The sequence below is a fragment of the Gracilinanus agilis genome, chromosome 2 (genome assembly GCF_016433145.1).
Source record: "Gracilinanus agilis isolate LMUSP501 chromosome 2, AgileGrace, whole genome shotgun sequence".
Taxonomy (NCBI): Eukaryota; Metazoa; Chordata; class Mammalia; order Didelphimorphia; family Didelphidae; genus Gracilinanus; species Gracilinanus agilis.
Window position 1 is genome coordinate 312,598,215 of NC_058131.1, and position 24,108 is coordinate 312,622,322.

The 24,108-nt window shown below is 35.9% G+C and overlaps 1 protein-coding gene across 1 annotated transcript in view; it reads left to right on the top strand.

Moving 5' to 3' along the window:
* Window positions 1-4,574: 4,574 nt before the first annotated feature.
* Window positions 4,575-24,108, top strand: part of UBA2 (ubiquitin like modifier activating enzyme 2) — a 36,110-nt gene continuing 16,576 nt past the window's right edge. The window contains exons 1-8 of the mRNA XM_044661458.1: window positions 4,575-4,712; window positions 7,583-7,666; window positions 9,918-9,988; window positions 11,895-11,959; window positions 14,667-14,767; window positions 17,611-17,732; window positions 19,336-19,403; window positions 19,701-19,822. Of these exons, the coding sequence (XP_044517393.1) occupies window positions 4,575-4,712; window positions 7,583-7,666; window positions 9,918-9,988; window positions 11,895-11,959; window positions 14,667-14,767; window positions 17,611-17,732; window positions 19,336-19,403; window positions 19,701-19,822 (771 nt within the window). The remainder of the gene's footprint in view (window positions 4,713-7,582; window positions 7,667-9,917; window positions 9,989-11,894; window positions 11,960-14,666; window positions 14,768-17,610; window positions 17,733-19,335; window positions 19,404-19,700; window positions 19,823-24,108) is intronic.

The window sequence follows — 24,108 nt, forward strand, 5'->3', positions numbered from 1 at the left end:
TAATCTCTTTCGATTTTAAATTCTGTATTATCTTTTTCATCCATGGTTTGACCTAAATCAGGTTTTGAGGCTAAGAGTTCTTTAAGTTTATTCCTGCTATGTAAAGTTCTGCTTCCTGGTAGTACATTTCTCCTTATATTGACTCATGCTGACATAGAAGTGACCCAGGTTCTTGAAATCCATCACAGCAAAGCAGAAACCTTAGGCCAGAAATATAGATGATTTTGAAATGATCTTAAAAACATCTGTAAACAAGGAACAATTAGGAGGAATTGAGAAGCACAAGAAATCTTTTAAAGTGATTGATATAGTTTGAGTAAAACAACTGGAAGAACAACATAGACATTTCCCCAAATCATACATTAAAGCTGGAAGGAACCTTAGAAGTCATATTTTTCATAGATGAGGAAACAGGCCCAGAGAGGGATCTTATCCATTGACTAGCAGTGTCAGAACTAAAGTTCTGGTTTCCTAACTCCCAAGTCTAAGTCCTCTCCATTATGCCAGACTCGAGAGGCTGCCAAAGTTTTGTTTAGGGATTGGCAATGGACTACACATTTGTCATCAAGGAACCAACCTAAGGGTTGGCTATCAGGTAATGAATTTTTTTTTTGGTTATGCTCAAAAACCAAGGTCTTGTTCTCCAATACCTAAGGTAAAAAACAAACTACAAATTCCATAGTGTGCCATTTAAGGGCTTTTATGGTCCATCCCCAATCCAGACCTTTAATGTCTTGTTTTCTGGCATCCCCTTTTTGTGTACTTTACATTCCAGCCAAATTAGATTAATATCTTCTTAGCACGAGCACTCTAGGGCTCTATTGTAGGCCCTAATCTTGTCTTCAAGATCTTGATCTTTATTTTGTCTTTGTCAGCTTCCATGGATTCAGGTATTATCTACTGGATGGTCTCCAAATACACCTCTAATCTCTCTCCTAAACAGTCTAGCATCACCTGACTGCTGGATATTTTCCATGGGATGTTGTATAACATCTTAAAGTATATACAAAGTGGAATGTTTCTTAATTTGCCCCTCCTTCAAAATTTCCTATTTCTATTGAGGGGTACCATTATCTTTTTAGGAGCACAATCTCAAGAGTCATCCTTGACTACCATCTCCCCACTTAATCAGTTGCCAAACTTGACTAATTTCTCTCTCTGGCCAGCAGATGGTGCAATGGATGAATTTACAAAATGATGTATTTGTAAAGAAAGCACTTTGCAATCCTTAAAGCACTTTGTAAATGCTGTTAATTTTATTTTTAAAGTATCTCTTGAATCTGTCACCTCTCCATGCAGTCAGTCCCCTACTAGGTTAGACCTTTATCAACTCTTGCTTCAATAATTGTAATAACCTTGTAATTGCTCTCCCTGTTTCAAACTTAAACAAGGTCAAAATAATATTCCTAAGGAAGGATCTTACCATGTCATTGAAAACTGATAGCTCAACTTTGTTTATGGAACCCCCAAGTGCCTTTGGCTCTTGGGACCTTGTCTTAGACTGAACAAAAAAACCTTAAAGTACCGAATGATCTGTCAACTAATTTCTGGAAACCCCAAGTTTGCTTTTGTCCCTTGGGAACTTTCCTTTAGGGAAAGTTCCAAACTGACCTTGTCTTAGACTGAACGATGGATCACCAAGCATCCATTAAGTGTCCTGCATAGAAGTGACAGAAGTGCTCAAGCCCTCAATCACCGTTTTTGTCTTAGTATCAGAGATCCATTCCCAAGAAGACCAGCACCTGGCAGGAACCATCCTTTTTGTATCCATTGTAAGTTACTCCCTGATGCCCTAGCCTCTGTCTACAGCCTCTTTCCCAGGCCTGCTTATAAACCAGTCAATGTAGGTTTGCTATACTATATTCCCCCAAAAAAGGTATGTTCTATTATATGTTCTATTATTCTTTGGAGAATCATCTTTGGCTATGATTCTCTCAGAGACATTGTCCCCAGAGCCCCAGAGTTTTGACTGTGTGGTATTTAGTGCTTGGCTCTGTGTGGTGGCTGAATATTAAGGACCTGTCTCTTCCTGATTAAAGATTTGGTGGTTCTGTATTTTTCCAAGCTGACAGATCTCAGCTTAGATAGAATAAGTAGATAAATTCAAATCTTAAGTACCCTTTTGTTAGAAGTTTCTCCCATAGAATCAGAGGCTTCTTCCTGACTGGAATCCTTTCCTTGTCTCCATTGTAAAGCCTAGCAACTGAACCTTCCTGTCCTATATTCCCCCCAAAATATATAAGACTACCAAGTCCTTCATCTCCTTGGAAAATCTTTAAAGGTACATTTTCCTGGAGACATTGTTCCCAGCATCCCAGAGCCTTGTCTTTGTATAGTGGCAGATCAGAGCATTGTCTTCCTTATCCTAATTAAAGACTTATTCTTTCTAACTATTTTAGGGATTCTGAGTTTTTCAAGGTTGACATTTCACATACCGGAACATAGCTGTCACATCCCCTCAGTCTTCTCTCCACTCTAATCTTAATCTCTAGTTTAATTTTAGCTTCACTAACTTACTGTATAGCCTCCAGCAAAATTTCCTGGAATTTTTATATTGCATCCTTCACAGCCAGTCTTATTACCCCCTCCACCCCCCCTTTTCTTAGGTGGGAAAGAGACTTGGAGATCACTGGTGTAAGGGGAAACCTGGTTGGTATGATCTCCACCAAGGCAGAAAGGCAACTCCTCTGTAATTGATAGTCTGTTAAGAGTTTCTTTGGATCACAATATTGGACAATTAATGTAGCTATGAATTGATCTAATCATTCTAGAAAGCAATTTGTAGCTATAATCTAAAAGTCACCTAATTATGGATATCAATTGTTCCAGCAATACCACTTCTAGACATATACTCCAAAGAGATCAAAGAAAGCAATAGCCTATTTACTACAGGAAAGAGCAGGACACAAAGTGGTGCCTATCAATTGAACAAACAAATTATATATTAATATGATGGAACATTAATGAGCCTTAAGAAATGGGCAGGCAGATTCAGACCATCTTAGGAGGAATTTTTTCTAACATTCATTTTTTTTAAATTTCAAGTTTTAAATTCTCTCCAACTTTTCTCAATGAAAAGGTAGGCAATACTATAAGCAATAAACATAAAGTCATATAAAACATTTCTATATTAGTCAAGTTGCAAAAAAAAGTGAAAATATGCTTCAGTTCATTAGTTCTCATAGCATTTTTCATAATGAGTCTTGGAAAATTTTCTGAATTTATGCAGAGTGAAATGAACAGAACCAGAAAATTCATTTATTGGACAAGGCAAAGAAACTGAAATAACCAATTAGAAATCTGGCCAAAATTAATAAGGTGTGGCACCTGATTAAATGCAGGGGAGATGGTGGTCAAGGGTGACTCTGAAGTTGTGGCCCTGAAAGGCCTACCTCTTAGAAATAGATACCTAAAAAGGTATACATTTTCAGACACAACCAGTGTGTAAATTTGCTTTGCTTAACTACAAATATTTGTTTTTTGTGGGGAGCAGAGGGTAGATCGATAGCAATATATTAATGATCAGGGGCTGGAACCTCTAGACCCTTGACAAAGGCACCAAATGACTTTAGACTAAGGCCTCAGTCTAGGTACCTGCACATGTCCAAGGTCAAGGGTGCTTATAGGGGCTGAAACCTCTTAGCAACAAATGACAACACCCTGAACCCCAGTGGAAAGCCAAAGATGCTTCTTAGGACATTTGGCTCCCTCAAATGAGCACCCATCAGAGAAAATTCCATTAATTTTGTGTAGAGCTACCTACCCAAGGTCAATTGGCCTTGCCTAGAGGGAAGGGGGAGAGGAAGCTTGACTTTTTCTCTGAAAAACCTTTTCCCAACCACTTGACACTGCTGAAAAGCAGCAGTGGCTCCACTATCCCCAGCCACAGTCACTTCTCCCTGTTAACCTCAATAAAAGCTTTGCCTGAGATGAACAGAGCTTGAGTGACAAACTCTTTTGGAGCAATGCACATAATATTAACAATTGTTTTAAAAGCCTCCTATATTGAGCAATATTGGAACTATCAACTTAAATTTAACTTTTTAAAGCATGTTTTACTAAATATAGAGAACTATGATAATCCTTTCTATATTCTTCATATATTCTATATCTCTATATTCTAAGGAAAACCTTTTTTGCTGACTTATCAAGTTCATAAAAGAGTTGCCTGGGGACCTGAGGGATTGTCATTTGTTCAAAGTGACACAGCTAGTAAGATTCAAAGGCAGGAAAAGACCCTGAAAAATCAGACTGTATTACTACCTTACGCTGCTTCTCCAGGACTCAAAGTAATGATGATTTAATAGTTAAGAGGAGGGCACCACGTGGCAACTCCCCCTCCCATCTTTACTACGGGCAAACACATCCTCTAGGCAGCCAGAGGAGGTGAATGCGCAGGAGCGGAAGTCTCCTCTTCCTCCCTCTTCAGTTCCGGTCCACGGCTGTCGCCTCACCGCCCCCCTTCCGTCTGCTTCTTCTCCTGCTCCCTCCCTCCCTTTGCCAGCCGGTGTGTCCGTGGATCGGGTGGTGTGTCCGTGGGTGGGTCCTGGCCGTGGGGGGGGAGGGTGGCCGCCATGGCGCTGTCGCGGGGGCTGCCCAAGGAGCTGGCAGAGGCTGTGGCTGGGGGCCGGGTGTTAGTAGTCGGCGCGGGCGGCATCGGCTGCGAGCTCCTCAAGAACCTGGTGCTCAGCGGCTTCGCGCACATCGACCTGGTGAGGAGCGGGGCCGGGGACCGGGCACTGGGGAGGCCAGGCATGAATCTGACCCCGCGGGGAGGGCGGCGTGAGGATTCAGGGAGGGTGCCAGGATCCGGGAGGCCAAGGCAGGAAGGGCCCCCGCCGCTTCTCGCCTAAGCTCCGCGGGAGCAGGGCGGACATGGCGGCGGCTTCTGTAAGAAGGCGCTGGGTTTGCGCGGGTAAATCGCGGTGGGACGGGAATGGCTGGGGTCGGGGCGGGGTGGGGGGCGGTGGGAGTCGAGGAGGAGGGGCTGGGCCCCTTTCCCTCCCCTCTGCCCGCCTGAGGCTTCGAGGGGTGGAGTCTTCTCTCCTGGAGGGAGTCACTCCTTTGAGTTTATCCTCCCCAATACCTTTTCTGAGTAGAGGGTTGGGGTGGCTTCACGAGGGGATTTCCTAGTTTTGGGTCTTAAAATTTTTTTTTTTTTAATCTTTAGGTTTGGGGTGAGATAGAGTCAGGGATGGGAGGTGGGGTGGCGCTTCCTAGTTTGCTCCTAAATAGCTTGCATTCCGTAGGGGAGGATTTTGGACCGTTTTAAACCGTAGTTATAATTGCCCTTCTTATTTGGGACCACATTTTTTTGAGGGAAAAAATTAAAGAGCTTTCTGAGCTTTGTTTTAAAGTCAAAATTTTTTTCCACAGTTTGTAGTAGTAGGAAATCTTCCCCCTCCCTCCCCCCAAATTCTGACTTGGTGCCAAGAAAGATTAATTTTGAATATGAGAAAGGCATGGCTTAAAACTGCTTCCCAGCATGCTTCTTTCAATACCATTCTTAGGTCTCCAGGTTACAAGTTTCACTTATTTGGATGAAACTCAGGACAGGCTGTTCCATTCTTGCTACTAAAAATATTACTTAACATCTATCATAAAACTACATCCAAAAGTAGGTTAGTATTTCAACCTTCACTTTCAGTCAACTAAAAATAGCGGCTGCCTGCCTAGTTTTTTTCCACTTTTTTCTTGGTCCAAAGGTTTCTACTTTTTAATTGCAGTAAATTTTATTTAAATTTTTTTTAATAAGTAAAATATAAACAAACCATGTTGTTCTTTGGAAATACTGTACAGTTACAGGTTTTTTCTGCTACGTTGATGTCACATATTTGATGTTACATATTTGGCTTAATTCACAAATAACATGTAGCAGATACAAATGACTGAAGATAAGCATCTCCTGAAATAAAACTATCATTGTATATGTGGTTCTGCCCAGCTACTGAAATGGATAGGAAGGATGTATTTTAGCTACATCGGGTGTCATTGACATCCGTTTTCTTATATGTAATTTTCATATGTCAGAATGTAATTTTCTACTTAAACATATTTTAAAAGAAAGTGTTCCTTGAATGATCTGGATTTGAAATCAAAGGGTTTGTTGGTATTTTTAGTTCTTTTGTGTACATGGAGGTATGTGGAAAGTCTGTTAACTCTAGAAAAAAGAAAACTGGTGGGTGAGCCTGGGTGGTACAGTGAAAAAAGGGCTGGATTTGAAGTCAGTGCTGCCACTTACAATTTTTGTGACCTATGGCAGGCAAGTCACTTAACTTTTCAGCCATAGTTCTTCATATGAAAAGTGAGAGATGTGTTGAATTACATAACAAATCTTAACTGATGTGCTGAATATATTTCACTTTAACTTTGTATAGAGTTTTGACAGTATGCTATGACATTCAAACATGATGGTGCCTTAATTTTTGTCTAAAAATTTAGGGAAAATAAAGCATATCATATCAAAGAGAAGTATGAATTTCAAACTTAATTTGGAAAGCAGTCTATTAATCAAATTTGCTGTTGAAAATCCAAAAATTCTAGATAATTATTTGTTAATGAAATTACATGCTTTTATGGAGCTTCATAAATGAAAGTATATTTCAAATTAATCTTTTGGATACTTTTATGTAAGTTAATAGAAATAGAACCAATAGTTTTTGCTATGATCTTTGGTTCCCTATATAAAAATGGCTTATACACACATATAAACCATAAAGTATCAAATAGGTGATTTTGTCTTGTTTTATTACATTTTTCTATTTTAGCCAATTTTATTTTTATTAGCATTTATTAAACTTTTAACAACTACAGGCATAATTAAATTCAGAATTAAACTTTTAAAATTACATAACTATCTTTACCACATCTGCCCAAACAGACCTTTTTTTTAGTTTGTTTATAATCCCAAAAATGTATTTATAGATTTCTTAGTTATATGTGTATGAATAAAAAGAGTGGAATTGAAGGAGACAAAAGAGGATCTCCCTTTAGAAAATTTAAAGTGTTTTCTGAGTATTTTACCGCACAGGAGTTCAGATATGTACTTCCACAGCCTAGAAACCTTTGTGATTGAGTTGGTGCAGAAATAAGGTATATGATATAAATTGCATTTGTAGATGTGCATTAATGTACATTTTGTGTGTGTGTGTGTGTGTGTGTGTGTGTGTGTGTATACATACACATGCACGGGTGTGCATTTTCAGATTTTCACTTATAACTGTCACACTTGCCAGTAGAATAATATAAGAAAAGCATGTCATATTGTAAGTTTTACAAATATTCTTGAGAAAGTTATCCATAGAAATGAAGTCTCTTAAGGAGTTGTTTATGTATTCAGCATTTGCTTTGTCCAGAACAATAATTATAGCGTGATTGGTCCTCAAATAAGTTTTCAAATGCTTGTAGCAAATTTAGAAATAATGGATTCTTAGGGTTGGTGTCAATGTTGCTGAAATGTTGGGTGCTTTTTGATTCTTTAATTTTAAGAAACTTTGTGGAATACTTTAAACTATTTTTTATATTTTATATTATTTATATTATAAGGAAATAACTTAAAATAACTAGGTTTGTTCAATTGTAGATTGATCTGGATACTATTGATGTCAGCAACCTCAACAGGCAGTTTTTGTTTCAAAAGAAGCATGTAGGAAGGTCGAAAGCACAGGTAATTAATTAAAGATTCCTTACATTTTTTTTGTTGCTGGGGTTGTCAAACTCAGAGAAAGGATTCTCGGGAGTCATATATTGACTTAAAAACAACATATTAACATTACATATGTTCTATTGTATTTTAACTTATTTTGTTAAATATTTCCCATTTACAAGTGTTTGACATCTTTGCTTCATTGTATTTTGGATGGAGTACCCACTTTGTTATTAGATTGTTTCTCATAACCTCCAGTAGAGGGAGGAATTTGAGAAATATATCTGTTTTCAGCTGGGGAAAGTGAGGCCAGGAAAGGTTATAGGTTGTTTAAATCACAAAGAGTTAGAAATAGAACTTTTGGGAACTTTTTCCCAATCATTATATGGTATCATGTACTGTAATTAGAATTATCCCCATAATAACCATTTATGTTTCTACCATAAACAGATTGGTGTTAGATAATTGGAGAAGACAAGAAGATTAAATAAGATACTGTCTTGGGTAGAGAAAGGAATTCTTTCACCCCTAAGTCTCTTGCCCTGTAGCTAAGAAACAAAATGGTACCCTTGGTTCCTCAGATCATCTAAGCTTTAAGGATAGTATATTGACCTTAAAAAAACAAAACAAAAAAAAACAAATCTTTACCTTTGGTCTAAGTATTGATTCTAAGGAAGAAGAGTGGTAAGGGCCAGGCAACTGGGGTTAAATGAGTTGCCCATGATTACACTGTTAGGAAGTGTTTGGAGCCAGATTTGAACCCAGGTTCTCCCTACTCCAAGGCAGTGAACTCTATATAAGATCTCTATCTCCCTTTCTCCCTCTCCCCCTTCATCTCTCTTCCTCTTCCCCTCTTTCTTCCTCTCCTCCTTTCTCTCTTCCTCCCTTCCTCCCTCTCCCCCTCTCCCTCCCCTCTCTTCCCTTCTTCTTCTTCCTCTCTCTCTTTTCCTCTTTCTCCCCCTTCCTCTTGCCGTGTCCCCCCCCCCCCCCCCCCCCTCCCAATTTGTTCTTTATTTTAAAAGTAACTTAACTTTGTCTTAGGAGAAATCATAGAACCATTGTTAGATTGTTGAGGCTTAAAATTTGTCAGGTGTCAGTGCTCATCCTTCATTTTTTTACAGTTAAATGCAGTTCATATATCTAGCACTCAGGCTAATGCTGGCTGACTGTCTCTTGGGCTGTTTAAGATAGACCCTGCCATACTAACTGGTCACGAGCAGGTCACCGTGGCTACCTCCTGCCAGACCTAAGCTGAGACTGGAAAAGAGCCTTTGTCTTGGAAGGGTAGCCCCTATTAGTTCCCAGCATCCTGGCCAGGTATAGTCTTATTGTGGTGAGGAAGGCAAGTATGCCCTGGTTACGTTGCAGGTGAGTGAAACTAGTTAAGGACTCACCTAACTATAAGCTTAATTTATGCTGCCCTGGACACTGGAAAACCACCCTTTTGCACCAGAAATCTTTCATGGAGAACCTTCTTTGGGTCCCATATACTCTTTGCTTAGGGTAGTGTTGTTTTTGTTATTGTTTTAAATAGGTCAAATCAAAAGATACCTTGACATTTTGCTTGATGAAATATTACATAAATTGAGTGACTCACTGACCTCCCCCTAACCCCCCCAAACTTTCTGTCCTTGTCAAGTTCATAGTCTAGTAGTGGAACATGGTATATATTTAGAATTAATACGAAATGATAGTATACAAAACAAATACAAACTAATTTCACTAGAATAAAGTTAGTGGCATTGGAATACATCAAAAAGTAAATTTTAATTCCTAGTTCTGATTTAGAAAAATATTAAAATTGATTTTTTTCTTTGAATAAATTTATTTTGACTGGGAATTAAGGAGATGGCAATTTTACTAGCAAATGTACTAGCAGGAGAAAGCTATCCTTGAGGGTTAACTAATAGATAATCAGTTAAACTAGGTGACTTCATTTATTTTTGGGTTTGAAATGAAATCAACCATGTAGACATGTTTTTGTGTTTTAATATTGAACAGGGATTTCTTCTTTCAGTTACTTTTTTTTAGTTAGATTTTATTGAGCTCTCATATACATGGCATAAATCTGAGTAGGTTTTTTTCCCTTACATATTTTGTTTTCTTCAACTTAATGAGAGGTGATGAATTAGGTAGAAGAAAACATAAGTTCCAAAATTTTATTTCTTCCATCAAAAAAATCCTAGCATTGTATATATCAGAAAGTGTGTGCTGTCAGTTTTGAATAATCTTAGAAATAATTTTTACAACATTTTTTTTTTGTAATTTTTAGGTTGCTAAGGAAAGTGTTTTGCAGTTTTACCCAGAAGCTAATATTATCGCCTACCATGACAGCATCATGAAGTATGTATTTTGTTGTTAATTGTTGAAATGTAATTTGGAGCATTTTATTTCCCATTTTTCTTGTGCATTATGTTTCTTCCTTTTGGTAAGGTTAGCTAAGTTGATTTTTCCCTAAGTAAATTAAATAGTTGTTTTCTTTGGAAATTTACTTAAAGGATCTTTACATGAAGAGGTTATAAATTATATAGCATCTTTAAACAGAACAATTCAGATTTCTCTTGAGTACAGATAAGTCTTGTTCTGGTGAAGTTGTTTTGTGATAATTTACCATACATTTTTTTTCCCTCCAAATTCAGTTTAACAAAATAGTCATTAAGTTAATACTTTGTGGAGATGATTATAAAATCTTTCCATCCATGGTCTCTTTCCTGAGGTATAAACATGCATAACCGACTATCTTTTGTACACCAGGATATACACCATGTCCAAAAAGAACTCAAACTTTCACCTCAAACTATTCTCTCATCCTTTTCACTGTGTAGGGACACTACCATTCTTCTGTCCACCTAGGCTCTCTACTTCTGTTTTGTTCAACTCAGAGGCAGCTGGGTTGCAAGGCGGATGGAGCCTTAGGCCTGGAGGAAAAACTGAGTTGAAATTTGACATCAGACATGTAGTAGCTTTGTGACTTGAGCAAGCCTCTTAACCTCTGTAGGTTTACATAATTGTAAAATGTAATAGTACTTACCTCTCAGGGTTGTTGTGAGGGTCAAATGAGATAATATTTGTAAAGTGCCTAACATAGGGTCTGGCATGTTGTAGGTTAAGAAATTAAAACAAAACAAAACAAAACACCCTTCTGCCTTAGAATTGATACTAAGAATTAGTTTCAAGGCAGAAGAGTGGTAAAGGCTAGGCATTTGGGATTGGGATTAAGTCACTTGCCTAGTGTTATACAGTTAAGTGTCTGAGGCCAGATTTGAACCAAGGTCCTCAGCCAGGCTTGGTGTTCTATCCACTGCCCCATGATTGCTTCTTTCAAGGAATCTTGATATATTCTTTGGAAAACTCTTGTTAGCTTTTCAGTTAGCATCTTGCTATATTGAATCAGAAGCTTTTATATAGAGAATAAATAGAGTTGGCTTCTTGGAAGAGTAATTGGTATACCTTTTAATCAGTTGTGGAACTATAAAGATAAGGTTAGCTGTAGGAATATTTTTTTGTGTAAGCTTGCTAATTCTCTTTACATACCTTAATCCAAAGGTACTGTTGATATGAGTGTAGTTAATATCTTGCAAATATTTTGTAGTGGTGAGTATTGAACTTTTCTGGGTTACTTTTGGTAACAATTTTTCATCTGTTTTTGTCCTCTTCCATACCAAACAAGATATATATTATAAAAAGTAGTTTAGAACTTTTAAAATGTCAACTATTATTATTATACCTTGAGAAATGATCTCTTGATTTCCTTCACATTGTATTTCCTTCCTTTTGTGTATATACTTTACTTAGTCCAGCTTCTTTTAATATTTTGGTTTTCTTTAGTGCAGTTTCTACTTTCTCATGTAGCATTTTTAAAAACTTTTACAGTGGGGGTCCATTATGGCCTGAGGATTCTGGTTTGGCCAACTTGATTTGACTCTAGCATTGTAGCTAAGGTCCTGGTTGGTTAGAAAATTACTGTGTCTTTTTTAGCCTTAAGGCCACTGGGCTATGTATTGACTGCTAGTGTCTGAAGAGAAAGAGATAGGAGATATCAGCATTTCCTAATTGCTAAGGGCTATTTGGAAAAACTACACTAAAAATATTTCCTTTTCATTTGTTATACAAATAGTGAGAATAGATATCTCACTTGGAGAGATCTGTACTATCTTAGATTCTTTTACAGTGATTAGTAATTTTGTATTTGTTGTAATGAACAAACAAGGTAATTGTTTTTCTGACATTTCTTTCTTCTCTTTTGTAGCCCTGATTATAATGTGGAGTTCTTTCGACAGTTTACTTTGGTCATGAATGCGTTAGATAACAGAGGTGAGAGTTAATAAATTCTGGTTTTGTGTTTTGTAACTACTGCTTTTTTTTTTATTTCTTAGACTCAGATTACAAAAATATAGAATGGGTAAAAATAATAATTTGTCAGCTTCCTTACAATACTTAATTGAGTTGTCATTGAACTATAGAGCAGTGGACAAAACAGACTTCTGTTTTCAGAATACTTTCAGTGATATGATAAAAAATCTTTAACTGACTGAAAAAATATATGCATGATACATTTTTAAGTTAAGTCTGCATCATTGATATTTTCTTAGGTCTAGATGGTCATCAAATAAAAAGTCAAGCTCTAATATGTAGTGTTTGCCGATTTCTTAGGTACAAAAGCTCACATTAAAATTTTTACATTTAGTTCTGTTGAGTCAATTGGAGTTGGTTTCAGGACATTCCTGATAAGTTCTCATTGAAACATTTAGATTTGTGTCATTGAACTTGCCAGCTTTAAGAATAGGTTATTCTTTATATAATACTTTAAATATGTAGTTGGCCAAAATGGCTCCCCATTAGAGTCAGTTGTGTGCCTCTAAGACAGTGTCTGAGGGGAGTTAAAGAGAGGCAGACATGAGAGGAGCATAGATTTAGAGAGAGAAAACTGAGAGGACATTTATTCTAAGTTTCTCCACAGGTGAGGAAACTCAGGCCCAGAGGGGTAAAGTAACTTGATTGCCCCAGGTCAGACAGCTTGTAAATAGAAGAAATAGTATTCAAATATGGGTTCTCTGATAGAAGATCTAGTATTTTTTTCCACTGTCCTGGACTGCCTTAGTGGAAATGTTGAATCTAGAATTAGAGGAGAACTTGGTTTCAAATCCTACCTAGTTGACCCTAAACAAGTCCCTTTATTTCTGTTGATTTAATTTACCTTATTTTAAAAATTATGATGTTGGGGCTGCTAGATTGCTCAGTGATTAGAGAACCAGTCTTGGAGTTGGGAGGTCTGGGGTTCAAATTTGGCCTCAGATATTTTTAGCTCTCTGACCTTGGATAACTTACTTAACCCCAATTGCCTAACCCTTTCCCTTTTCCAACTTTAGAACTGATACTAAAGATAATGTGTTTAAGGAAAAGGAATGATCTCTTTAAGTACTTATCCAGCTTGAACTCCTGAATCTCAGTTATCTAGGAGATAACCTAAGTGTAGTAATAGAAATGAATGGAGTTTATTGTCATTTGCCAACAGTCCTGATACTGGGAAAATGTTTCTGCAGATAATGATAGTGTCTGCCAAATTTTTGTCAGGGCATAAAACTTATACAAAAGCCTTTTAAAGAGAATTTAATTGATATAATTGGAAAGATACCCAAGGACATTTGCTTTTGGGGAAGTCTTCGGAACTCTTCTTAAAGTTTAGAAACTTAAAACTAACTGTAGTTAGAGTCAGTGAATACTTATTTTGGAATCCCTGGAATTAGTTTTGAATCCTAACTCCTCTATTAATATCTGTGTGTTCTTGCATAAATTGCTTAACTTCTCTGGCTAGATTCATTCAATGACAATATAAGTGCCTTCTTTACTAGGCATTTGCTTGACATTGGAGGTAAAAAGCCAAAAATGAAACAGGTCCTGCCCTTTCAGATTTTCTTTTTGCTTCTTTATCCATCTATAATGAGAGGATTGAAATAATAGATTTCGAGGCCTTGAATATATCTGTGGTCCTATGACTTCATCATCTAGGTTTCCATGGAATTTAGAGTGCAAATACTTAAGCTATTAGTATCTACCTAGAAATATATTCACTCTTATAGTTATATCTAGCTTAATGCATTAGATAATGTTTTGAATAAAAAGCAAATTAGTGACTCTTATTTTCTTATTAACATTAATGATAATTTTGGATTTGTGTTTTACTATAGAAAAAACTTTAAAACTCATTTAAGACTGTGGGAAGTTACATTGAATGGAAAAACTTAGCAAAATATTCAGATACTAACACCATGTTAGTATTTCTAACTTCATAACTTCTAAGGATTCCATATCAGAAATTATGGCATTGTGTATGTTGATTACGATTAGCTGCCTCATAAATTATTCTCTCTCTATAGGAATAACTTAGGTAATTTTTGTCTAGGCTTTCATTAGCCTCAAACTGTTTCAATATTTCTAAATTGACATCCAAGGCAATTTTATTTCTTCTTGCATGTATGTCATTTCTAAAACGTTTTGATTTCTTTTTGGACTTTTCTTGCTATTACTATTTTCAGTTTGATAATGGGAAATAGTAGTACTTAAAATGAGACTGAAAAGTTAGATTTTCTCTTAGCAATGAATGTTTTCCTTAATAAAATTTAAGACCCATAGGTATACTGAATTTTAAAAATTAGCAGATATATGGATCATATAGGTTGACCATTGTTTTACAGTTTAACTTTGTAAACTAGATTTAGGTCGCATAAGCTTCATGGTTCTTAGCATATAAAAATAGCATTTTAGTTATAATAATTTCTGTGGGGGCATTAGGTATAAGAGAGTATTTGGAATCTGAAATTCTATAAATTTCAGAGCCATTTATCTTATTTTGGGATACTAAATGAATTTTTAAAAAATTCTGTGTATTAGCAGAGTTAATGGTGTGATTAATGGGTGGGGTTGATTCTAAAATTAAAACTAAGAAAAATTGTTAAGCTGCTATACTAAATATAAAAGTCAAAGAATTGATTTTTTTTTGTTTCTTGATGTCATCTTTCAGCCGCACGGAACCATGTGAATAGGATGTGTCTAGCTGCTGATGTTCCTCTTATAGAAAGTGGAACTGCTGGCTATCTTGGACAAGTAACAGTTATCAAAAAGGTAACAGGAAAAGATTTATTATACTTGAAATATTTATTATGGAACCATAGACTCTTAGGGGAGGAATAAGATAATTTTGAATTTTTCTTGGATTTGTATATCTAAGATAACCGACTCAATTATGATGCTTATAAGAACACTCAGAATATTTCCTTGAGGTGGTACATTGCTTTTTAAATTGTAAAAGAGAACTGCAAAGGGACACAGACAAAATTGTAGGTACAAGGAACACTTCTTAACTCCTTAGTTTGATTTGTTTATGTTTTAAAGACTATATGTTGGAAACATAATGTGCTTTAATTTTTTATGTCTTTGAAACTTATGTAAGAAACTTGTACTAAGGCTTTCAGAAGTTTGTAGTTTTGGTGATTCTAGAATTCTAATTCTGGAAAGAATCTAGACATTTTATTCAGTTCATTCCCTTACTTTCAGGTAGGAAGGTACTTACTATCATTCTGCAAAAACCACTTTCTCTACCAGAGTTTAGTGGCCTTTTTTGACCTGTATATCTATGATATGTATAAGCACTACTTGTGAATGCTTTTGCAAGCTAAGGAATGTACTGTAGTGAAAAAGAGGGGATTCGTACAGTAATGTATGATAGAATGCCATTAGGAATCCCTTAGGTATCAGATATGTAAATTTGCCTTATTTATCTTCTTGGAAGGAAATTTTGGGTAATTTGTTAATTCTTAGGTATTTCTCTAGTTTAATACTTGCCATTGCAACTTAAACTTATATCTTGTCCTTTCTTGTCCTTTGCCTATGAAGAATATTTGAGTAGTGATGAATCACTAGTTTTTTTTTAAATAGACTTTCTTATATCATCTAGATTTCATCTTAATCACTACCTCCTTCCTAGAAAGCTACTTCTTATAACAAATAATTTTTTGAAAAAAGAAAAACAGGAAGAACAAAAATGAGCAACATATTGACTATCTATCTATCTATCTATATACACATATATATTGTCTGACTAAAAGTCCAAACAATACATACAGTTTTCTACATCTTTTGACCTCCTCTATGGAAAGGAAATGGGTAGCTATTTTTTTCATCTCTCTTTGGAGACATTATTGGTATCTAATTTTATAACACTTGGTTTTGATTATTTTATGGCAGTTCTTGAAATTTACATTGTTTTTTTTTTTTTTCCTGGGACTCCATTCTAGGAGCATAGGGCCACAACCAGTAGGCAATGGGTCACACAGTCGCTCAGGGTCACCCAGCTGGGAAGTGTCTGAGCCCGGACTTGAACCTAGGACCTTTTGTCTCTAGGCCTGGCTCTCAATCCACTGAGCTAGCCCAGCTGCCCCTACTTTAGGTTGCAGTTTCTTTAGCAGATGTAGTTTTTACAGGGTGGGGTTGCTAGCCCCACGCCCAACCCTCCTCCTTTTTCATCCCGGCTAGGGACCCTCCTTGGCCCAGGAGTGGTAAGGGTGGGCAATAGGGGTCAAGTGACTTGCCCAAAACCCTACATTGTTTTAGTCATTGTATATGCTATTTTCCTCATTCTGCTTACTTTCTTTCCATCATTAAATGTAAGTTTTTCTATGCTTATTTATATTCATCATGTTCATCATTTCTTACAGCATACTGATGTTCCATTATATTCATAGATCGTGATTTGTTTAGCTGTCCCCTAGTTGATGGACATCTATAAATATTTCAGTGTATATGGATTTAATTTTTTTTTTTTATTTCATTGACCTCATTGAGGTATATTCCTAACAGTAGAGTCTTTGAATTAAATGTTACATTAATGTTATGGACATTTTAGTCTCTTTATTTGAATATTTCCAAATTACTTTTAATTTTGGTGTATAGCTCCACCACAATGCATTAGTGTTCCTTTCTTTTTAACACTTCATTAGTGACTGTTCCTATTTTCTGTCACCTTTACCAGTTTTCTGGGTGCAGAGTAAAACCTCAAGGTTGTTTTGAATTTCATTTATTTTAGTAGTCATTTGTAGCATTTTTTCACATGGCTGTTTACAATTCTTGTTTGTGAACTGTTTGCTTGACCATTTTTCTGGGAGAATGACTTGATATATTGATATTCTTGACCCTGTTTTGGCAGTTTCTTTTAGTGGCTCTAGTCTCATGTGAAGTTTTCAAAACAAAGTTTAGATTTAGTACTTTTCAATTTAAAAGTGTAATTAAAAAAAAAAAATCTAAACTTTGTAAAAGGGGGCAGCTGGGTAGCTCAGTGGTTTGAGAGCCAGGCCTAGAGATGGGAGGTTCTAGGTTCAAATCTGGCTTCAAACACTTCCCAGCTGTGTGACCGTGGGCAAGTCACTTGACCCCCATTGCCTACCCTTACCACTCTTACATAGTATTGGCTCCAAGACAGAAGGTAAGGGTTTAAAAAAAAATGAAAAATTAAAAAAAATGTAATTTTCCACTTGTTTAGGAGGCTAAAATTGGATGGAGAGTCATGAAATCAACAAATGAAAAAAATTCTTGAAAATATTTAATTTAGAAATTTATCTTTTATCTTGAAATGGAATTCTTTTATGATCTGGGAGATATATTTAAAGGATCAATGTATCAATAGCTTTTAACATTTAAGTAGGGGTAGAGTACTATGTTGTATAGAAAGAAATACTGGCAATACAAATACCTGGCTAGGCAAAATCACTTGATTCCCTTATGTCCTTTTTTTCATTATCTATAAAATGAGGAGGTTGGACTAAATTGGTAAGGACCTTTCATAAAAATCCTACACTTTGATGAAATATAGTTAGAATTGGGAAGAAGGCTCTATATGTAATTGATTTATTTTGAAATGATGAATTAGCCATAATTGAGTGAATGTTTTTTCTGATTTCTTGAATCTGCAGGGTGTGACAGAATGTTATGAATGCCATCCTAAGCCAACACAGAAAACTTTCCCAGGATGCACAATTCGTAACACACCTTCAGAACCTATTCATTGTATTGTATGGGCAAAATATTTGTTCAAGTAAGAGATTATATAAAAATTATGTTTTAATACTGATGGTGGAAAAACGAAAGTGTTTTTTAAAAATTCAGAAATTATTATTCTTTTTCTTTTCATTATGAGTTGGAAAGTAGAAATATTTTGGTAGTTTCCTCCATGTGATTATACATGGAAGGCTCAGCAATCTTCATTAAAAGGATTTTTTCTTCCCTTTTAGAATTGTCAGCTGGGGTCATTATTGGCAAAAGTTCATCTACCTGCATAAAGTGATCACAGTGTTCCATTTTAACTGTATTAGGTTCAAAGTATTACTGGTAGTCCTTGTTAGCAGTTAGCATTTTTGAGAACTGTTAGCTTTTCTTGGTTATCAAAAATTGTGCTGATATATTGGACATAAAGTATTAGGAAAGTTAGAGGGTTGCCCTGGTATGTACACTTTTTTTGTTAATGAAAACAAAGGTGACTTCTTCGTGCACGTAAGGTGTCCTGAATGTCTTAATGCAGATTTGATAGCCTACAATTGCACTAAAACCTTTGGAAAACCCTGCATTTGTATATCTGTAGTGCCTTTTTGATGAGCACCAATTGTTTGAGTAATTCTATAGTTGGGGAATGTAGGGAAACAAAATAGTTATTTAACATGCAGAACTAATTTTATGTCTTTTCCATTTCTGTTATGCTTTCCATGCATTAGAATTGGTTGGCACTGCCCATGATAATTTTTTCCAGCTCCTTCCTTTTTTTTTTTTTATTAGTTTCAAATCCTTCCTACCATTATCGTTTGGGAGTAGGGGTCAGATTCCTAAAGTGAGCATGTATTTCTTGTCCCCTTTGTTAAGAAAAGAAGATCTGAATAGGTATGCTACGTAAACTCATCTAAAAAGTTTGTATTTGATTCTGGCTACTTTTGCCATGGCACTTTAAACTTATCTTCTTTTTGTAAGGGGCGGTACAATCTTGCTAATGTGATGTTCTTGGCAGTAACTTGAGAATATAAAGTTACCTGGAGAAAATAAAGATCAACAGTTACTTAGGAAAAGTTTAGCCACAAGTGGGTCATTAATTTTCAAAATTTTTTTCTGGCAATAAAAATAAACTACCCAAAGAAAAGTAAGGATGTAAATAAAAGTAAAAGCAGGGTTGTTTTTTATCAAATCAAAGTCTTATGTACATATAGATGAGTAAAAAAAAAAAAAAAGATAAATTGATGTTTTATGTTTAAGATCCATATGAGTGGTTAACAGCAAGTTATGTTTTGCTTATACCTAAATCATCCAGACTAGTAATTTTATAAAACTTGTATTGAGTTGAAATATTTTTTTGAAATAAATTCTTGATATATTTCAATAAGTTATTGAAATAATTTCTGTGGTAATTATATGTAAGATTGCTGAAATTCAAACATACTTGTGTTTTTGGCTAGTTTTAAGTCATTAGACCCTTATGTAAAAGAGAGAGTTTGGGAAATAGAAATATTAACAGTTCAGTTTAGTAATTTTTCTTATTAGTTCCTTATAAGCTCTTACATAATTATCTCCAATTCAATTATTTTTGTATATGTAATTCAAGGAAATATCTTTGTGAAAAATGTTTATCTTTGTTTATAACTTTTTAAAAATTCCAGCCAGTTGTTTGGGGAAGAAGATGCTGATCAGGAAGTATCCCCTGACAGAGCTGATCCTGAAGCTGCTTGTGAGTATAATATTTGACTTGAACTTGTCATTTCATTGAAAGCTTTAACATTACTTTTGATAGCTAGTTTTCTTATACTAGTTGTCAAAATAGCAACATATAAGTGCGGTGCTAAGATATAATACCTCCCCTCTAGGTCCCTCTAATAGGCCCTGAATCAGGAGGGCAAATGCAAAACCAGAATGTGTTTATTACAGGTGAATTTCCTAGGTAATTTAATTTCTTTCTTCAGATAAGTTGGATTCCAGTTTCATGTCTTTTGATGTTATAACTATAACCAAATGTTGTCTGTTGCAGGGGAACCAGCAGAAGCTGAAGCCAGAGCAAGAGCATCTAATGATGATGGTGATATTAAGCGCATTTCCACGAAGGAATGGGCTAAATCAACTGGATATGACCCAGTTAAACTCTTTACCAAGGTGAGATTTGCTCTCTTTCAAAAAGCAGTTGTGGTATAGGCTATCAGATGCTGTTTCTTTTTAATTGAGTGATAGTTGAGAAAAAATAGTTTCACTTACTAGTTGTGATTATCTGTATTGTTTATTGAATTAGGTAGAATTAATTCATCCAGATTTGTATGGAAATTTAGAAAATTTAAAAATAAAGAATCTTAGATATAGATAGAAGGGATATCAAAGATCATCAACTCTACTTTCCTTATTTTAAAGATGAGGAAATGACCTCTAAAGGATTGTTACTTGCTCATTGCCTCTGGTTATGCAAACAGTAAGTTATACAGGCAGTAAATAAGCAACAGGCAGGTTCTGAACCCAAGATTTCTGACTTGAGTCAGTGTTTTTTGCCTTGTCCTATGTCCCCACCCTAACAGCTGATGAATTAACAAAAAAATAATGAAGGCTTCAGAGGAAGTGCTCAGGTAGGAAAAATAGTAGATATTATCTTCTTGTCACCTGGCAAAGAAAACTTATGAAGTACTGAATTCCATTAAGAGCCCAGGTTGATGGAAAATAGTAAGATAGTTGTGAAATTCAGTGATTTCACACTAGCTGCTATGAGAATGCACCTTGTTTTTTGGAGGAAATGGGGGCGGGGTTAAGGTAGAAAATTCCATTGTACTTCATGGAACTGGAAAATTCATAAACTTGTCAAAGGAGTATGACATTTTTCAATAACATAACTGCAGAAAAGCATGTCTACCCAGTGAATTTTTTGCTTCTCAACACATTTTCACATTCTCACCTGGTAAATGTTTATAACCTATAGTACTATTATAAAAACCTTTATCCAAGTGTGTATAGTCAGTTTCCAGAATATGTAATATCAAGAATTTTAGAGTTAAGGGGACTTAGTGATTATCATTAAATGTATTCCTTTCATTTGTAGATATTCAGGCCCAATAAAGTTAAACTTCTTCAAGGTCCCAGAGCTATTTTTGGGAAAATCTGAGAATTAAATTCCAATAGTAGGATTTTAAGCTAAATCCTTTTAAAAGCCTAGCTTCTTTGGTAATAGATAAGGGGTAATGCTTTTTTTCTGGATTTTTTGACTAGGAAAAAGTCATATGTTGCCATTTGAATGTTACTCAGAAAATAATAGCCAACTGAAGTTTTTCAAAGCACTGGACATATTTGATTTGACTATCGTAACAACTCTATAAAGTAGGTGCTATTATTATCTTCACTTTATATGTGAGGAAACAGATTGGGAAGAATTGAATAACTTACCCAGGGTCACACAGGTAGTTAGTATCTTGGTCAATTAGTTGGTAAGCATTTATTAAGCACCTTTTATGTCCTAATGACTATACTAAAACTCTGGGAATTACAAAGATTAGGGAACTCCTCTCTGCTACTTCTAGTTTTCTTCTACCACCATCACTCAATTAACTCTCCTCTTTTGAGCTTCACTCACTCCATATCTACTACCCAGTTAAATTCTGGTAGTTGCTATCTGCCACGCTTCCCCAGGACATTCCCTTTCTTGCTTCATTGAGTTCAGTGCTTGGCTCACAATCCTGTCTCATTTCTTCTTTCCTCTCCAACTTCTACCCTCATATTGGGGGACTTTAGCATACATTTTAATACTCAAAATAACCTAACATCACTGTTTTTCAGCTTTATTTCCCAAGACCTATTCCTCCATCTTACCTTGGCCACACACAAAGATAATCATACCCTCAATCTTGCAGTTAACACCATTGCATGCAACACTTTCATGTTTATGAACTCTGAAAATCCTTACTTGGTCACAATTTATTGCTCCCAATTCCTTGCAACCCTAAACCCTTCTCTTTGTCCCCATTGTGACTTCCAGTCCTTCAATTCCTCAGTTCTCTTTCAGGTCATTACCTATTCACTGGCTTCATTCTTCCCTTATCCATCCTCACTGTTAGTGAAGCAATTTTAACTCTACACTCTTTTTCTTGAGTCCCTTGCCTTATATCACAAACTTGTCTTGCCAGTCTTCAGCCTCAGATCACTCCCACCACTGCTCAGTAAAGATACAGAAAACTCATGAAACCATGAAAACTAGGTCCATTACAAATTTATGTTGTATAACCTCAAATGGACCCTTAATGTTGCAAGGCAGTCCTTTTGTACTTCCTAATTAGCTATCTTCCTTACTACAACTGCTCTTCCAAATCTTTTTATCTTTCCTCAGATCTCCTGTGGCTTTCCTTCCTCCCCCTCCTCAGCTGAGAAACTTGTCTCATATTTTACTAAAAAGATTAAGACCATTCTCCAAGAGCAGTTTGCCCTCTTATTTCCAATCTCTCCTTGTTTACTGTCTACTTCCCTATTGACTACATATGTTCCCATGTCTTCCCACCCTAATTTGATTCATCCATCTCTGTTAATTGTTGCCTCACATTTCTTCTCTCCTTTGTTTTTTTAAAAATTTATCTTAAATCATGTTTTTAACTGCATTTCTACTCCCAACAGTTCTCCCTTGATGTGGATAGCATTCTTTTTCATAAGTTCCTCAGAATTGTCCTGTATTATTGTATTGCTGTTAGTAGAAAAGTATCACAGTTGATGGTCCCACAATGTTTCAGTTATTGGGCATAATATTCTGGTTCTCTTAATTTCATTCTGCATCAGTTCACCTAGGTCTTTCCAGTTCTTTCTGAAATGATTCTGTTCATCATTCCTTACAGTATTCCATCACCATCATATATCACAATTTGTTCAGTCATTCCCCTATTGAGGGACATCCCTTTAGTTTCCAATTCTTTGCCACCACAAAAATTGCAGCTATAAATATTTTTGTGCAAGCAGGTCCTTTCCCATTTAAAAAAATCTCTGAGTTACAGATCTAGAAGTGGTATTGCTGAATCAAAAAGTATGCATTCTTTAAAAACATTTTGGCAAATTCCAAAATGCCTTCCAGAAATGGTTGGATTAATTCACAACTCCACCATTAGTGTCCCAATTTTGTCACATCCCCTCCAACATTTATTATTTTCCTTTACTATCATATTGGCCAATCTGCTTAGGTGTAAGGTGGTACCTCAAAGTTCTTTTGATTTACATTTCTCTAATCAGTCAATCAAAAGGGATTTAGAACATTTTTTCATTTGATTATTGATAACTTTAATCTCTTCATCTAAAAATTGCCTTTTTGTATCCTTTGACCATTTATCAATTGGGAAATGACGTGGTTTCTTATAAATTTGACTTAGTTCTCTTCTCTCCTTTGTGTCCAAACTCTTTGAGAAGGTTGTCTATAATAGAGCAACTGTGCTTGGAATCTTTATGAGTTTATATCTGGCTTCAGCCACTGTGTGATCCTTGGCAAGTCACTTAAGCCTGTTTGCCTTAGTTTCCTTATCTGTAAAATGAGCTGGAAAAGGAAATGGCAAACGATGAAAATCTTTGAGAGTCGTACACAACTGAACAACAAAAACCACTTCCTTTTCTCTTATTCTGTTAACTCTGCATTCTGACTTTCTTCTTTGTCATTCAACCAAAACTTGTCTCTCCAAAGTTACCAATCTTTCCTTGTTGCCAAATCTTATGACCTTTTCTCAGTTTCCATTTTATTTAATCTCTCTGCAGCCTTTGACTTTTGACATAGTGGATCACCCTTTTTTTCCTCAACATTTTCTTTAGATTTTCAATTTCCTGGTTCTCCTACCTTAGTCTGCCACTTGTCAATGTCTTCTGCTGGATCTTCATCCAGGTCACGTCTACTAACTGGGTATCCCTCTTGGCTCTCTCATGTCCATCTATACATTTCACTTGGTTATCTTATGAGCTCTCATAGTTTCAGTTATTGTCTCTGGGCTGATGATTCTCAAATCTACTTATTCATCCTCAATCTTTGTTGACTGCCTATCTCATTTCTTCATCTGCTTTTTGGATGTCTTGAACTGAATGTCTTATAAACATTTTAAACTTATTATTTACAAAACTGAAATATTTATTCCCTATATCTTCCCTTCTTCCTAACTTCCCTACTATTGCTGAGGGTATGAGCATACTCCTTGTCAACTAGTAATGTAATATAGGTTTCATGTTCAAATATTATATCTGTTGCCAAGGCCTGCCAGGTTTACCTTTTACTTTTGTCCTGATGTTGCTACCACCCTGGTGCAGGCTCTCATCTCATGCTTGGACTATTGAAATAGCTTGCTGGTTGGTCTTCTAGCCTTAAGTCTTTTCACTCTAGTCTGTCCTCCATTCAGTTGTTAGTGATTAGGTCTGACCATGTCATTCCCCTTTCTCAGTGAACTCCAGTGCCT